Genomic DNA, 18,221 nt, shown 5'->3' with positions numbered 1-18,221 from the left:
TCAGCATGAATTTATATAGCCTTTCAGCAACTCTATTAGACAGGTGTGGTAGCAGCCAGCTGTAATGCACGCGCAGACAAAGTTTCTCTAAAACCTGAGTGCCCATATGGCCCCGCGGCACACCGACGCCGTGCCACCTGGCTGGGCATCACCACCCTCTCCCACCGCCATCTGTCCGCAGAGAGCGATCGATACCTTCTTGAGGAGCGGCGTGGAGTACGCCTCGATAATGAGCGAGTTTGGACTCAAAGATGATGGATGTCTTCATCCACAACACAGGGACCACCAAACAGATCTGCCTCGGAAGGTTTAAAAGCTGGCTTTCATTTTGGTCTTTAGTTCTCTGCCCAACTTATGAGAAAAGACAAGTCTAGCCATAAGGCTGGGTGGGCCTTGTGTTATTAGGGAAGGTAAGCCGATTAGCTGAAAGATGATAAATCTCTGTAGATATGCAGAGTAGCAGAAGGCAACTGTTTGCTTAACCATATCGCTGGTAATGAGTTGGCAAGGGCAGGGAGCTCCAAATCAGGAACCGAAAGTTTAATTTGAGTGGTACGCGCTTGGGAGAGTACGTAACACAGAGGTTCACCCAAGACGGGGAGCTACGCATTCGCTCATGTCTTCCACAAAATAAAACAGGGTATAAAAGCATGCGTCTTAGTAGCTTGGAATACAAAATGCAGAAAAGATCTTTGAAAGGTGATTGACGTAGTCTAATCATGTTTCGCACAAGAGTATTTCAAATTATGTTAGATGTTTTTATAGGATCTAGGTTTGATAAAGAAGGTTTGCCAGGTGGCTAGGTAGGCAGGGGGGAGGATGGCACGAGAAAATAATTTTATGTTGGCTGCTTCTAATACACAGGAATGTAGATAATGCCACAGAAATCACACACACAATACACAAAAAAATACTAGCTTAGCTGTTAGGGTTACAAAGCTTTGCTTACCCACATAGCCTAGAGCTGCTTTTAAATATCGATCTGTTGGCATGATCCTGAGGGAAAATATATATCAAAAAGCGTGATTTAATTCAATCATCCTGATTCCTGCATAACCTGATCCTATTTCTTCTAAAACCCAGAAAGCAGTAACTAAAGTGAAGCTTACAGATCAGCTAATATATTTACAGCCTTAAAATAACATGCGATACACTATAAAATACACAGAGATCCAAAGTTAATCTGTTTTAGCAATATTCTTGCAGCAAGTAAAGATGAATTTTAAGCCGAAAAAATCCATTTTTATCAGGAGCAAGACTGAGCTCTGTAATAACCCAGCCACTTTCTAATATGGTACATCATTTTACTTTGCTCATAAAGAGCAGTTTGCCAAATCTACAGCTAGGCTTCATTTGATACAGTACGCACGTTGCAAAACCAATACCTTCTTTCTGAGAGTCTCTTTACTCTTGATAATGACTGCATTACAATGCATTTTTGATACGCAGAAATGGTCTGGTTACGATCAGCAGCTAAATACTTTTTTGACGATATCAACCAGGCAGCTTCTCTTGGGGCTTCACAGCCCTCCCAGAGCCGTGAAACAGTTGCAAACACCATAGGCTCATAGCAAAAAACCCGCTCCATCTAGCAACCCGCTGAAAACTCTCTGTTCAGAGGTGCTGTGAACAGATTCAAGGAATCTCTATTTAACATAGGTTTTAATTTTCAGCATAGAGTAGGATCTTGATTGGCAGTCTTGACTCTCACCTATCTCCAGTGCAGCTTAATGCATAGAGACGCACATCCCAGCTTCTGTGCTGCCTTTTCTTTTTTTAAAGAAAACTAATATAACCACACCTGCACTTAAAAAACCAGGGGGGAGGGGGTGGATTTAATATTTCTCAAGCTGGGACCATTCAGTTCATTTCAGACTCACAACTTGAGCCAGATTAGTGCGCTTTTCAGTGAACCTCAGATGCAGAAGATCCATCTAAAAGCCACTAAAATTATACTGTAAAGGGATTCCCAGGTTTACATCCTCATCTCTGCCCTATGAACGTGAAGGCTGCTGATTTAGTTTCGCAGGAGGGAAACCGTCGGGTACAGGGAAGGCTCTGGGCAAGCTGCCACGTCGGCTGTAGAATTATTTTGGGGGGTGACATGCCACCAGCGCTATCGGTAAAGCCATCAGCCAAACACACTAATGTCTACCTCCGTAAAAAGACAGCAAGGAAAGGACCAGACCAGACTCTGATCTACTTTTGTTGCCTTTCTTTGACCCCCATAAAGAGAACTACTGGTCCAGGTATCATTTCTCCCACAGCTGTCCTGCAGCACAGAAGCTACAGATGACAAAAGCCAGCAACAATCTGACCCTCCGGCAGTAACCTGCAACACCGGATTTAGAATAAATTAGGATGTATTATAATTAAATTACTGAAGCATATTTTCCTGAATGTTCACCTTGCATTATGTGTAATATATAGGAATTATGCAAGAAACCATGCATACCACCGGTAATACCTGGGGTGCTGCTTGCGTGGACACGTTGGCCACCAGGCCATGCCGGCACTGAAAAGGCTGGGCAGCATCCGCTGCTCCCAACCTCTCCCTCGCCCTCCCTTGCACATTTTCACGTGTTTGCACAATCTGGCAAAAATGCACTGTTTTTTCAGTGGGATCTGTTCTGCGACTTGGCTAGGGGCGGAGAGGGGAGGGCCACTGCTTTCCCTGGCAGCGCAGGCTACAGCAGAATTAAGACGACACCGTAACCACCTCCCTGATGGTACAAAAATGACATGTTGCAATTATTTGCACTCTGTGAACCCAAAGTGATTCTCACATCCTGCAGCAGCCTATTAGCAAAAAGAGACTCCATGAATGGAGTCTCTCGGTAAACACTTCAAACAAATATATAAATTATGCATAATTGGTATACTCTTTCTACCTTAGGGATCAAACTGAGACAAGACTAAAGAATTATGTTTTATTTGTATTAAAAATGTATTAGCTGCTGTCCGAGAAGGGTTTCTGCAACATTTGGTACGCTCCTCAGGCAATTCTATCCAAATCTTGCATTGTTTATTATTGCCAATACTAGCAGGAACTTGACATTGTTCTGTCTGAGAACTAAATAATAATTCTTCCAGCAGAACAGCTTAAGAATAACTTTTCTATCTAAGCCAGAAGATGTAAAGGCAAAGGAAGTCCCAGTTTTACCCATCTATTTTATATATTCAGACTTTACAACCAATCTCTCTTTTATGGTGCAAAGTGAAATGAGGCAATCATTTACAAATAGATTCTGAGCTCACCTTTACTTAAAACTGCCATAACACTAATTGGTAACCAGAAGCATATGAAGGCTACGATTTTATAGAAGGTACAAAAGAGGCAAATGAATGCACTTTTGCGAGGGCTCTACAAATCCGGGGCAGCATCCCGCAGGACAGGGCCACACGCGGACTGGAAAGCTGCAGTTTCCTCCTGGAAAAAGTTGGGTTTCACCACCTCTGCCCCATGAATGTAAACCATATACACTGGCTTAGTCCTCTGAGACACAAAGGGGGTACGAGTCTTGGATGGCTACACAGGACGATCTTCGAAGAAAAATAAATCAAATTAAATTTTGAAAAGGGCTAGACAGACAGACAGACACAAAACAATGATCGTCCTGGACCCCAGGCAGAAGGTTGTACCAGGGGAGAAAACAGGGAGCTCTTCAGAGTGTAACGTGGCCGTGTTTGAGAGTGAGGAGAACAGAAAGGAGATGAACATAGAGCTTTACCCTCCCTTTGATTCTGTGACTACAATTAATTCTCGTAAAACTTGCCAAAGACTCTGATAGCAAAAATAGCTGTATTATTTTATTATTATATTATATATTTATATTCCTATTACTAGATTATATAACCATACATATTATATATTTATATTATATTACATTATGTATTTATTCTATTTATATATTACTTCTATTTTTATTTTATTATGTTCTCTCTCTCTTAATTAAAACCAAAAAGGTCAAGCGGAAAGGCACCGCGCTGGGAACCTGCAAGGAGGACGGGCACGAAGCAACCGCTGCAACCACAGAGACGAAGAAAAGGCCCTTGCAGCAAAGAAAACCAGCCGAGTTCAGTGACTGCTCAGTGCTCAGCGGGTCTGGGGTCCCCCCAAAGCAGGCACCGGGCGAGCGCCGGAGGCCGGGCTGGTGGATGCCATCCAGCCCACGGCCACCAGCGCCGGGCCGGCTCGCGCAGCTCGACCCAACGGCAGCGACGCACCGACAGGACGCCCCAGCGAGCAAAATGCAACAAGTGCTACTGCAGTTAGGGAACTAATTTGCTTTTTCGCCTACTGGTTATAATCAGCAGACTTCCCGAGTATCAATCTTCCTGAACTACGGAGGGGGTGAGATTATAGATTGACGACTGTAATTTTTACATATTAGACATCTAAGTGTCATTTTCAGGAGATGGTAATGAAAACTCCACAAGATACTTTTCTATCAATTTAAAGATTCTTACTGCATGGCTACAGAAGTGATTTACTTATTTTTTTCTTAAGGCAGCGTATTTTTAAACCACAGAGAAGCAAATTACTGTGTTTAAGACATTAAGCACTATAAATATTCCTAAACTCACTCCACTTTTGAGCATCGAGGGCGAGGAGAGGCAAAGGGAGGCAAAAGAACACACAAATCCATGCCATGATCAAGCTTTTAGGGGAAAGCACTCAAACCAAAACACTAAAATATAAGGGACAGTTACAAGAACTAAGGCTAACAAACTGGTATGTAATTTAATAAGGCAAGTTAATAGCGGCAACCCACTCGGGATTAATCATACTACATAATTAATAAGCATTAGGAAAGCAAAAAACCCTGCAAGTCAAAAAAAACCCTTACAATGCTATAAACTAAGTCAGTGATCTGACATTCAAATGAACATTAAACTAGGAGAGCGCAGCAATCTTTTCCCCATGCAACGCACACGACCAGCTCTCATTAATGGTAGCACCACATAACTCAAGACAGTGAGGAGATACCCCAGCAAAGACAGAGATGGCGTTTTTCAAATGTAAAACATTGCACAACTCTGGAGTCCTCTCAGTAACGAAAGCTTTACAGTTCCTTCCTATCATCAGTAACTCTGATGCTTCCATTAAGGAAAACCCTAGCAATGGAATGCCATTTATCACAAAAAGCAAAAGTCGCTTGATAACCCACCACCGTTGTTAGCTACGTTCCTCGCTGCTGCATCAAAATCAGGGAAGTGACAGTGCGAGTCGGGAGTTATGATCCCAGACTTTGCAATTAAGAAAGCATTTACAGTGCATTTGAAGAAAAAAAAAAAGGCATCTCATTTTTATCTTTGATTTTTTTCAGACACTCTGGGAGTTGCATTGCTCTAGACATACCTGAGATTGAAAACAAAACAAAAAAATGAAGAACTCTTGTACATGCTGGTACCTTGCTACGCACTACAAAAAACTGCATGACGCTGCTTTCCATACAGACCGTCTCCTTTAAAAATCAACCTTACAAAAAGGCTTGAATTGAAAGTATGACGTCTTGGAGGTCATCTGATAGAGAATGTGGCTTCACGCTCTTCTGCCTCACTGGAAAGTACCACGAAAGTGTTTAAAGCTGGAGAGAAGAAGGGAAAGGAAGATGATTGCTCAGGCACTGAAGAAGATAAGTGCACATAAGGTAGATTATCTTTCCACACTGCACAGTCAGCCTGTGGATAGAAAAGTTTCAACACAGCAGGCTGCAGCCATCATGATCTAGAGGCTGCAAATGCCTCTTGGCAGCGCGTGGGCGAGCGCCAGCAGCGCCGCGGCTTTGCTTCCAAGAACGATGTGCTGCAGCCGCCCCGCCAGCCGGTGCCTCCGGCTCTCCCTGCCGCACCCGCGTGTCTCCTCCCTTCATCCAAAGGCCCTCGCTCGGGATGCTCAAGCACCGCCGCGGTCCCAGGCTCAGTGCCGTGGGCTCCTTCATCCGGCTAAGCGCCATCAACCTCAACCCTAGAGAAACTCCGCTTGCGTTCGGCGCACGGGATCGACTCCCGGGGGATTGCCCGGACTCGGCACACCAGAAGGGCTCATCCACACGGCTGCCAAAGGACAGAGAATTTGGGATGTCACACGTGGCCCTGGGATGGAAGGAAAGTGGGCTACTACAAGAAAGGCTGAAGGACCTGATTATAGAAACCTTTCCTGATTTTTTTTTCCCTTACAAACTGCCCTAAACAGCCATTTTACTACTAAATGGCATCTATAATATAACCAACCTCTGCAAAGGTATGAATCAGAATAAGGTTAAAGCCTCGTTGTTAAGCACTTGAAGGTCGATAAATACTAAAATTGAAACTACATGTGTTGTTTTTTTTTTTTAAACTCTCAGAGCTATTCCCCATCTGTTCTCCCCCTTCTTTCTTCCTTTACATAAAATATTCAAAACCACTCAAATTTCCCAAAGAAATTTTCAACAGAAGTTGAAATGAAGTTCTGAACATGAAAAATTCAGGGTTCAAGTTAAAAAAACTCTTTTTGTTTTCCTTAATTGAAAGGTAGAACATATGGTTGTAGTAACTGACACTTTGCATGTATTTTTTATCTCCTACTCTTACCCAAGCTCCTTCAATGCAAGTTTTTTGGATCGACATGAACGCCTATCTTTAGGCACCTAGACTTGCCTCTTCTGGCCACAGAGACCACCTTTGGAAGCTGCCCAGTGCCATCTGCCTCCTGAAACCAACCCAAATTTAATGTACTTCAAGAAGTTCTCACAACTTTATATTTAAATTCTCCACGGGGCAAAATCAGTCTCTCTTTTCTTTTCTCTGTCTTTTAATAGTTTTACCTCCATTTATTTACTGGAAGTTAGGTGAATCTTTTTCTGCTGCAAAAACACTTCACGTTACGATAAATCACATGTGTTGTACAAGCTGTTTCTCAGGAAAATGTACTGGCAGGGATGTTTTAACCAAGCCTACCTTCCCTAACTTGCAGGTCCGTCATATGTTAGAGTAGCTACTTCATATTTTTACATTATTCCTCAGCTATTTAAAGGCCCTAGTTTGGCTTTTATTAGTAACAGTTAATAGTTTTAAATGACTGCAATGATTTAAAAAATACTAGGAAACTACTTCAGTGAGTAAGAACACATTTCAAATTGCTTTGGTTGTATTCTGTTGCTTGGAGAATTAATACATACTCATATGCGTTGACAAATATATTTTCCACAGACATTGTGTAAGTAGTTTAAGCAGGCACTTTTTTGTTATAAAGATAAAAATAAATACCTTTGCTAATTGCTAAATAATACTGCCAATCAATAATAATTTTATTATTCATAAGCTACTATTAATAAAACACCATGGATTCTAACGTAACCATTAAAAGAATTAATACTGTAATTTAATTTTAAGGTCTTTACATGTATCTGAAGTCTATTAAAATAAATGAAAAGCCTCTCAATGACTCTGGATGATGCCCTGCATGTTAATGATGCTACATGGTATTTGAGCTACTGTAAATCACCTTTAAGATACTGCCTAAACACTGAAGCACTGATTATGCTTTATGTAGGTGGCCATAAGAACGTTTTAAGAAAAAGGCACATCTCCCTCTTTGCTCTCCTTTTCAAAATGAAACCAGTTTTGGTCAGACTTTCAAAAAAACACTGTTGTAAGGGAGTGATGGAAGTAAGGAATTGCCAGGAACTGAGGAGGGGACACAGGAACCTTATCTCCTACCAGATATGACTCCCTCAGGAGCTACTATATTTAAAACAGTTATTCACTGAATTTATTTGTTTTTGACTGAAAACACACGAAACAGTTTATGACAGGGAAGAAGAAGGAAAAAAGGCTTCTAGGGAAGTTAAAAGTTGAATTCTATTATTTGAGAACCACACATAAAAACACATATTTGGTCCAAACGCTCAAAGATTTTGATAGAGTTCCCCTGATGTATTCTATGCTTAGCTCATTTAAGTGCATGTGAAAAGAGAGTTATTGATTGGCCTCATGAAGCACACCAAGATCTACTACCAAAAATTCTTATAAAAGCAAAGCCACAATTACCATTTGTTTCGCTGAACAGCAAATCTCTGCATACATTAGTTAGTAGTAAATATAAAGACATTTTGACAGAAATACCACACACACATAAAAACGTTTCGCAGTATTTTTTCAACAGTCTTAAAAAAACAGTAATATTGGAAAAGAGGGATAAGAATGGCACCCCAGTAAAAGACCTGGAAAAAAACTGGATTTCAGTGAAAGACCTGGAAAAAACTGGATTTTTATCCTATGTACTTCTGAAAATCTCATTAGCAGCCCATTTGTTTCCAAGTGCCCAGTTACCTTTAAAAACCTAGCCCTGCACTGCTGACACTGATGAGTGATCGAGGTATCAACTCATTATTTTGAAGATAATTTTAATGATGAAAGCATTGCTAAAAGTTATTTTAAAATTCATTTTTACTTTAACTTCTTTAGAGGTGATTTGTTTGAGTACCTGAGATACAGTAACTAATCACTGATGGTTTTCTTTGCAAATAATAAAATAGATTTATATGCCCTCCCTGTAGGAACACGGATTCCATCGCCTCCTCCTGAATTTCTGAACTATCGAATATTTGATGAGAGCTTAGGGAATCAGTATTGTATCTTTTCACAGCAGTAATCAAGGAATGAAGCATTCTCTGCTGTAATGAATCTACTGCAGGCTTGAAAGATGAATATTTCAAATGCAAAAGCAATATGTTTGTTTTGAACACATTTAACTTTGGCTTTAATAAAGCAAGTAGTGAAGTGTGCGATGAATTATATTGTTAGATGGTTAAAACAGAGCTGTGCAATATGTCTGAATGCATTTAATCCAAGTAACTATTCATTTTAAATGTGACTTGTAAATACGTGTTACATGAATATATATGAATGGATGATTCTGAAACCTGCAAGAGATCAGGGCCTTCCATTCCCGGCTTGCTTCAAACCCAGCTCAACCTGACAATTAACCACGGCCTGGAGCCAGAATATCATTAAGGACCAGCTAAACCTTATGCAGGCTGAAATTAAGCACATGTACAGAGCTATTCAAATGAGGGCTGTTTAAATCAAGACTTCAGGCCCTGCGGGATTAGGACCTAAAAGTTGTTTTGGCAGGTCGGTGGGTCTCAACCTGCAGCCACAGATGCCTTCTGAGGTCCACCAGACCGTAAAGCCCTGTGGACGGGTCCCATCGCTGGGAGGGTTGGCACTTCTGCAGATCCAGAAGCCTTTACTACAGATCACGGGGATATTTCTCACTGGAATTAATGGATATATGAAGTTAAACATCTTCTACTAGCACTAGGTTCACTTTGAAATACAGCAGGTAGCCCCTATACTGACATAAATGGCCATACTGTTTTCTCCTGAAAAATTTCTCAGGAAGGAAAGAGAAATCATTGGCATTATTTTATTTTTCTCCAGAAGAGTTGGATTTTTGCTGAAAAACAGTGAGCTTTCTTTAACAATAAAACAAGAGTTTCTTGGCCCATGCTGTTTTAATGCTTTCATTCCCTCTCCCTCCTGAAATACACTGAATATTTCCTACACAGACCTCAACTTTGAGAAAACACCATTTTTTCCCCTGATTCCCTCAACAACGCAGCGCATTTACCAGGTTTAACGGCCACAGCCTGCGAGCGCAGAGGGCTGCAGCCCCCACCCGCCCGTCGCTGCTTGGTCAGAGGTCTCCTGCACACCGCGGCACCTCCTTTTGCCCCGAGTACACAGCTACCAAACAAAAACCTGCAGGTCTTTTCAGCCAAGCCAACCCAGCTGTTGCTTTGCTGCCCGTTGCATTGCCTTCTACTCACAATCTTCTCCAGCACGCTGCTTACGGTGATGCTACGGCTAGAAAAAGGATGAGGTATCGTGGGACCTTTTTACCTCAACCTGTTTGTTAAACTTGCACTCAAATACAAAAATCAGCTTTCAGAGCCCAGTTTGAGGTTTCAGGCCAGCCCATGCTATTTGCAAATCGAGCATACCTGCTACTGAGCGCCCACCGTGTTATTTTATGAGACGCCCTCCCAGTGACTACCCACAGGGACAAGGAGACGAGCAGGTACGACAGCTGGCATATGCAGGAGCTATTCATTCAATCTTAACTAGAAATTTTCTTTGTTTTCAGGTCAACTAACCTGCAACATGCATGCATATGTCGATGTCTGCGTGCATATGGTGACAAAGTTTATCACATATGTTGACAAAATTTATCAACAGAGCTTACAAGGCAAGCAATGAGAAAGGCACAGATTTCGCTGGCACGAACGACGACAAAGTTCCAAGTGCTTCAGCTACCCGAGTTCAGCACCAATGTACTTTACCTGGAAATTGCCCTTGAAACAGTGAATTCAATAAGGAAAATTCTTATATAGTCAAAGTTAAATTATTTAAAATGGAGGAAAGAGGGTTCTTAATTATTTAATGTTTCACTAATAATTACAGAGTTCAGTATAATGTTCACTCACTGCAGAATCTGATTTTCGAAGGAACATTTGTGAACATCAGTCAAACAAAAAACACCTGCCAGACTATAAACTCAAGTCGGGGGGTACCAACGCATTCATTCCAACACCGCATTGGTGCATAAGGAAAAATACAAGTCTTGAATTAAAGGCAAACCCTATCCATTAACTTCTGTGTTAAAATATTTCTGTAGAAAAACATGCGCAACTCAGTTTCCTGATATATTTTTAAAACACAGTATATTCCATATTCCTACTATTTTTTATAGCTGCATTCCAGATAAGTGAGTTAAAGATGGGACTACAGCTCTGGAAGACTGCAAACCATCAAATTAATGCTTGAATAGTCAAAGCTACCAAACAAAACGTGAACAGGGACATGCTGCGGTTTCGTTCAAAAGTTACTCGGAATGAATCTTAAAAGACAGTTTATAAATTAGCTGCATGAAATATTAGCATGGGTAAGCTTAGCCGCCTGGCGCCCTGGGGAGCAAGGCTAAAAGGGCACCGAGCATTTCTGAACAAAACTTTCCCGAAAGGTTTTTTCCAAGTTGTGGTTCAGCAGCTCCGTCATGCAATACACAGCACAGGGAACTAAAATGGTACCGCAGTTGCATACAGACACAGCAGGGATCTACAAAAGTTTATCACCATCAATTAATAACCCTAAGTAAAAAAAACCCCTTATTTTTAAATGCCTGCTTTAAGTCTGGAAGCAATAACATCAGAAGTTTCTCTTTCAATTCAGGCCCCCCAAAATATAGGACCTTCATATTTAACTATTTCACTGTCATCTCATTTCTTCACCTCCAAACCTGCAAAGTCTCCATGTGTTTGTGTCATTCCCATGGGCTGAGGACACTCTTGCAATGTCTCTTACCTCTACAGAGGATTAAGTTTGCTTCAGCCCACAGCTACTCACTGCAAGGCTGTTCTGCTTAACAGCTATGGGACAAGCTCTGGAAAACCCTGATGACGGCCAAAGTCACAGTTGCCACACTAAAGCCCTTAAGTTTATTTACACAGGCCAGAATTCATCGCATGCCCTTCCAGGATGGGGACCAAGGTCTCCACAGATCTTCCCCGATAGCTTCCCATCTTGGAGGAGAGCTACCCAGAAGGAAGCCTTGATACAGCCCCAGGATGCGAGAAGTTTAATGGAACATCACTGATCTATAATTTCAACTCAGAGGCAAGGAAAAACAAAACAGAAAAGAAAACCATCTCCTTGCAGCCACGAAACAGTTGTCACTGGGTCACTTTGCCAAAGCATTACCTTACCCCCAATTCTCTGGACGAGATCAGGGACTGTTTATCAGTAATGGCTTCAGATTTCATGGCTCCTGAAGCAGAGGAGCCCACCTGCACCATCATCTGGACTTTACAGCCTAACGTCTTGTGGCCTGCAGAGCCAGAAATGATGGAAAGTATAGATTTCAACGTCCCTGAGGGGAGCGCAACACTCATTTGTGGTCTTAAAGAGTCTGAGGTCTCTTACAATCCAAGATGCTGTTTTTTACACCGTTACAGAGTATTTTAGGTTATTTTTAGTGAGTTTAATGCCTCCCTCAGAATTGTGCAAAGTGGGACTCGTGGTAACTGCAGCACCTGGCTTTGCAGGTGGGGAATACAAAAAAAAGTCCCACTGAGACTTTAAGATCCTCTAAAAACAGTTTCCTTGAAATAAATGCCATATACGGACTAGGAAATGGTACAACACAGGGTAGTGCTTCACATGACCTGTGTGCAGCACAGTTGGGTAATTTAGCAGTTCCAGATGCAGAATGACCTTACACATATTCCACGCCATGACGTAACACGTGTTCCCTCTGATGCTGCATGCGTATGCAGACATAATACGCTCTTCAACATTGTGTAAATCACATATGATTGCAACTAAGCGACTTTGGTTGTTTTATTTTTAAACTTCTGTCGTGCAAGGCCAAATTCAATTTGCCCAATCCTTCCCGCAGCACATCAAAATTAAGAAGTCCGGGGAATCATCCTGGTATGCCACTGCAAATTATCACAGCTCCACGAATCTCATCCTAACATGAGACGCCACAGAAGTGCTCAGAATTCAACAATGATGAATTTAACATGCCCATTTCCCCTAGCCTGATGTCAGCAGCGTTACAGCAATTTATGCGATACAAGGATCTGTCCTTTTTTCCTTATCAAGGCATTTGATCAAAACCAGTGACACGGAAAAAGACAACCTTACTTAATTTGAGCAAGAGAGTCAGGCTTGTCGCTCTAACATCATAAGAAAAAGGAAGGTATTTACATAAGGGTACTTCCATATTCTTTTTTATCTGGGTTCACATTCTCTTCCACGGTAAAAACTAGGGTGAAACCTAACAGAGAAGCCGAATTTTCCTTTGCTCTTCTGTCCCCCCCCTTCCCCTCTTCTGCAAAAGCAACACCTTGAGTTATTTCCAGTTCCTCATTAGCTGCTTCTCCATTTGCCACAGCCCGGCAGCATGGAGTTGCTCCAACTCACTCTGCTCAATTCGCCCCCGAGTCAGAAAGGGAAAACGCCGTTTCTGATGCAGCGTGACAAAAAGCCCTCATTGCCGAGCAGCGCGTCGGCGCGCCTTGCCCTGGCAGCCACCGCCAGCTGCGGCCGCGGCCCCGTGCCGCCGCTCCCGAGCGTGCCGAACCAGCAAATGAGCTGAGCGAACGGTCACGCTGCTGAGGACACATTTTTAAAAAGGGGATGCGTAAATTCGCTCATTTGGAAACCTGGTCTGCTCCAGAGCTCGCTCCTATGCCAATTTAAGAAGCAGCTACCACAGATAAGATTGATGCAACTTATTGATTAGTCTTCTCTCAGGCTAGGTTTGAATTTTAAGTTTTCTCTAAACAGAATCAGTTTACACCAGTTTGTTAATATTCCCGGGACCTGAGCAACATACTTCAGCACTGAAAGAACTTCCATGATAAATGTGTTTGCCAATCTGCATCAGCAAAGTGGCTATAACGTCGGCACGATTCATGCAAAATTTTTCATAGTTGCTAAATACACTTATTTACATTTTAAATCATGCATGGAGGATATGAAATAGATTTCATTTAGACAGGTGTGAACAAGAAAACAGATGCATCCATTAAGCCTGAAACCATTCAAGGAATTAAGATACTTTTTGGTGAATGCTTTGCTTTATGTATATAGCCATTGTTTAACTTACTTGAAAAAACACAGCCATGGCTCCGACTACCCTGTTTTCTAGAACTGCTGTTCCAAAACTGTCAAAGTCATCAGGATTGTAGAAGTAAATCTGCATCTGTAAAAATTAACAACAACAACAACAAATCACATAAATTGTTGATTCATACAGCTTTCAAATGAGATACTGTACACAGGGCCACAAGCAGGGCCGGCGTTATGAACCCGAGATAAAGGAATTCTGCTGAACAATATTGTTTAACTAGCATCTTGATTAATAGCATGACTGCCCTACTGGGCCAGTAACCAGGGAACAGAGTCGATGCAGCGCATTTTGATAAACCAACGGATAAACAGTATAGCCAGTCTGTTTAGATGGTAAACTTTGTGCTTTCTGCCGGGATCTCTTCATTTCTTTGTTCGCTGCAGACTCATCTCCCGCTCTGTTAAATGTGGTAAACATATTTATCTGAAAAACCATAGAGAGTTTTTAAAAAGGATTTTGATGTTTAGAGTTATTCCTTTATTCCTACAGCAATTTGTAAGATAAAAGTGTTTCTCTGTAGCAATGCATTTTCATGAGCCTCTGATATTCAGGACTACCAGTTAGGGTCAGACTTCTCTCTGACTTCAGTTAAATTTCATGACTTTTATTTCCAAAGCTTTAGTACTTGGCAAAAAGCACAACAGAAACAAAACTGGACATTTTGATGTCATTTTAGGACAAATAATAAATACTAACAGTTAAGCAAATGCTAAGTGAAAGCAGGTGAGCACAGCGATTACGCCAAAACAGCAAATGTCCAGGTTATATAAATCCAGGATGACCGAGGAACACCTTCCTTCATGCAGCCTGACGGAGAGCCCCTCCACTTTATTACACAAACAGACCGTGAGCAAGGGCAGCTCAAGGGGCTATGGCCACTACGGCTCCGATTTTCCTGCATGGTCCTTGTTGCATTCGCTGCGCTGGCTGAACCCTGCCTGCTCGCGGCAAGCCCAGCACGCAGCTTGCTCTCCAACTTGTCCATCCCCAAATAAGCCCCTGGTGTCAGTCCCTCTGCAGCAGCCAGGATTTGCGCCAAATCTGATGCAACTCTCCTTCTCGACATTTCGCCATGCCAGTACCACTTCCATAAAATACTCTCAGTGCTTGCCATATTTTATCGTACACATGCTCTACAGCTGCTAGAAATCAGACACACGCGGCAGTAACAGCCAAACACAAGACCCAGCCCTTCCAGCGGTTGCTGTCGGCACTGCTCGGGGCATCTCCCCCGACGGATTTTGCAACCCAGACCCGGGCTGGCGCGCTCGCAGGGACAATGCTACCACAGCACAGTTGGCCAACATGTACGTTTGCACGTTGACTTTGGCCAAAAACCCGCTCCTGGTCACAAACTGGGAAGGGGCACGTCGGGCTCCTCTGCCACCAGCCTCTTGCTCCAGCCTGGGCACTTGCTCCTGCTCCTCCACCGCCCGTCACCCGTTACCGGTCCTGTTCAGGCTTTTCACACCACTACCGGGTTGTAATAACCAGCCACAGAGCGCGTAGTTAAATGCAGCCCCAGGCTTTGCTGGCGCCAGGAAGCTGTTTGGGGCTGTTAGTGTTTTTCCAAGATCGTGCTGCGTGACAAATCCTACCCTCTGACAAATGCAAGTGTTTTTCCCCTATTCTGACATTTTGTACATGACCAGATGACATGATACCCTCTTTTATCTTCTTCGGATATGCTCCTAATCATATTTACTGATTCCCAGGCTTCTGGCTGTATATATGAGTTGCAATGTGTAATGCTGGCAAAATACCTACACATCTAATACAGCAGCAGCATCTAGAGAAAAGGCTAAGACAAAGATCAGCCTCTTTGGAGGTGTAGGCACTTTTTCAGCAAGACGATAAAATAAGACTATGCTCCAAATGGCTAACAAAAAAAATGGAAAAATTATCTGGCACTCACTCGAGCTTCATAAAATTGGAAAGCAATTTTCTCCCCCTATTCTGGCTTCCCTATTCCCAGTGTATTCCCAGCACACACCGAGACGCTGGCAGTGTCTCACGAAGTTGGTGGTGCCTCCAGGTTCTGACAGCTCGTGCTTTGAAAAAATGTGCGCTGAGAAACTGCCATCCATCGCTGCAGAAATTAGAAACAGTTTGTTGCAGGTGGAATTACTTAAACTTCAATTTAACCAACGCAGACAAAAGCTCACAAAATATTTGCAAATTGCATTTTACTCCCTTTTAAAGTAAAGTCTAAAATGAGCTATACCTTATAAAATACTTCAGCGTACAGTCCTCACAGGAGCGTATGAAGGAAAGCATCACTGAGTGAATTCAGTGCATGCCAAAATCATTTTGGATCATTTTTGTTCACGGCATTTTAAGGAAATTAATTTTTACAATACACTTTTGGATAGCAGTGCAAAGGGCTATGGTAAAAAGGTGCTTAATTCAGATCCCACATCTCAGCAGTGCAATTTCAGAGACTAATCAAGAACCACACTCTGCCTTGATTACCATACACACTGAAACGTTTTCCCACTGCTCCCTGGTGTTTTTCCAAAGAGTGTGGTCCCTCTCTCCACATCCATCAAGTCAAGGGGAACTGTCTTATATGAAAAATTATTGTCATCTGTCACACAGTAGCTTCTGTATATGTTCATATAGCTAGAAGGAACATTTTAGGAGTAGAATCTCCCAGGAACTGCTGTTATATAGTTTATACACATATACATTGCAAAAGCAATGTTAAGAGGATGGTAAAGTTGCATCCTCCAAGCTCGATGGTTCAGGCTGCTCATGAAACCACACCTGTACACCGCCGAGCATTAGTATTAGGACAATTTTCTAATTATGTGATCACACGTTGTTCCCTCCCAAAATATAATATCATCTGTTTTCCCACAATTTACAATAAAATGTAAGTGTATCTAAAGCATTTTTCTTCCTTTAATACCTAATATACATAATCTCGTATGCATTTATCAGTAGATACTTCATTTACTATTTTCTATGGATGGCATAATGTTCTTTATGTACAAATCAGGAATAAGACAGTTAACCATAAAATTAATTTCACTGTATACTTAAGTGGTCTAAACATGCCAGAAAATTTTCATTATTACTCCTTATTATATAATTAGTATATACAATATGTGGTGCACTTTGCATATAAATGACTTCTACTGTCTGCCTGGCACATACAAAGCAGCAGTGCGGAATGCAACAAAGGGACATTTAAGGCTGAAGAAAATTTGGATCTTATTATATGTCATTTGTGAAATGCTCAATGGAGTAGCATCCAAGCCTGCACATCCAATCTGAACGGCGGCACGGCTTGGCTTCAGGGCCGTAAAGCATTGTTTTGTTGTACATTTTTGCATGCAATTTCACAGTAGCTTCTGTTTTCCAAAATAAAAAAATATATATTTTTTTTAAAGGCTCTGAATCCCCCAGGATTTGGAAAAGCCTGAAATACCCGTTGCTATAGCATGACACTAGCTGTCCGCAGCCAGAACGCTCCGTTCCAGCATCTGAGCTGACAGTGCTCCAAAGAGCCTTCCCGGGGGCAGAGCTCCCAGGGGGCACGACAGCACTGTTTGCTGTTGCACAATATACTAGATTTGTAAGTCTTTCACATCTAGCTCTGTTACAACTAACAAGGCCAGGAAAGGCTTACATGGACTTTCTTAACCCTCAGATATGCAACACAGCGGTATGCTTGTAGGCACCTTGTACAGAACTACTATATAAAACATGCAGTGTCCAAGCAGCTTGAAATTTTCAGTATTGTGATATGGCTAAATTGAGACAAAACTTCACTAACCACACAAAGGCCCTCTTCTTACAGGAGGACTCTCTCCATGCTAAAATTATACCAACAGCTATTGCAGCTACAAAGCTTTACCAAGGCAGGGAGATGGCAAGAGTTTTCTTTTAATGGAAAAACTTTATGCTTTCACACTCTTCACACTCTGGAAGAGTAGAATTGTTTTCACTCAAACTTGAAAGAGATTTGCTGTACGGGAGAGATTAAGCCTGAAAAAATCTCACCGAAGGGGAAAACCTTCAGAATGTTACAAGTGCCTTAAAACAGAGGATTAGAGAGAAAACCCTCACACAGCCCAGGAGATAATTGCTAGTCACCCTAAAAAAACGACATCATGTTTTCTGTTCTCTTCTGTCCAGAAAAATCCAACGCCCAACCAGCCCAATTTCCAGTCACTTCAGGCCTTTTTCCAGGTGACAACGATTAAACTCTCGCACGAATGAACACACTACATACATCCAAGAACAGAATAATCCCCTGGCCCAGAGCGTCTTCTCCTCCATGCTCCCATCAGCTTACGTCTACCCCTCCACCAAGCCATGGGGCAGGCAACTCCCTCCTCGTTGGGGTCACTCTACCCTCTGCAGAAGCACCCTTCAACAGCGCTCTTCCAACCTCTACAGAAACCTGGTGCTCCTCAGGCAAAATTAGGATTTTGAATCAAACATGGACTGCCACCCCTCAATGTTGTAAGAACAGACTGACCAAAATGTGCATGCGAATTACTCAGGATTAATGCTCACCAGGGTT

At 42.2% G+C, this 18,221-nt stretch overlaps 1 protein-coding gene across 1 annotated transcript in view; it reads right to left on the bottom strand.

Moving 5' to 3' along the window:
• The window catches only part of PTPRG (protein tyrosine phosphatase receptor type G), a 410,439-nt gene that overhangs the window by 128,948 nt on the left and 263,270 nt on the right, over window positions 1-18,221 (bottom strand). Inside the window, exon 6 of the mRNA XM_064519114.1 lies at window positions 13,664-13,759. Coding sequence (XP_064375184.1) covers window positions 13,664-13,759 — 96 coding nt within the window. The remainder of the gene's footprint in view (window positions 1-13,663; window positions 13,760-18,221) is intronic.

The sequence above is a fragment of the Dromaius novaehollandiae genome, chromosome 12 (assembly GCF_036370855.1).
Source record: "Dromaius novaehollandiae isolate bDroNov1 chromosome 12, bDroNov1.hap1, whole genome shotgun sequence".
NCBI classification, from domain to species: domain Eukaryota; kingdom Metazoa; phylum Chordata; class Aves; order Casuariiformes; family Dromaiidae; genus Dromaius; species Dromaius novaehollandiae.
Note: the sequence above shows the minus strand (reverse complement) of the source record. Positions and strands in the feature narration are given on the sequence as shown.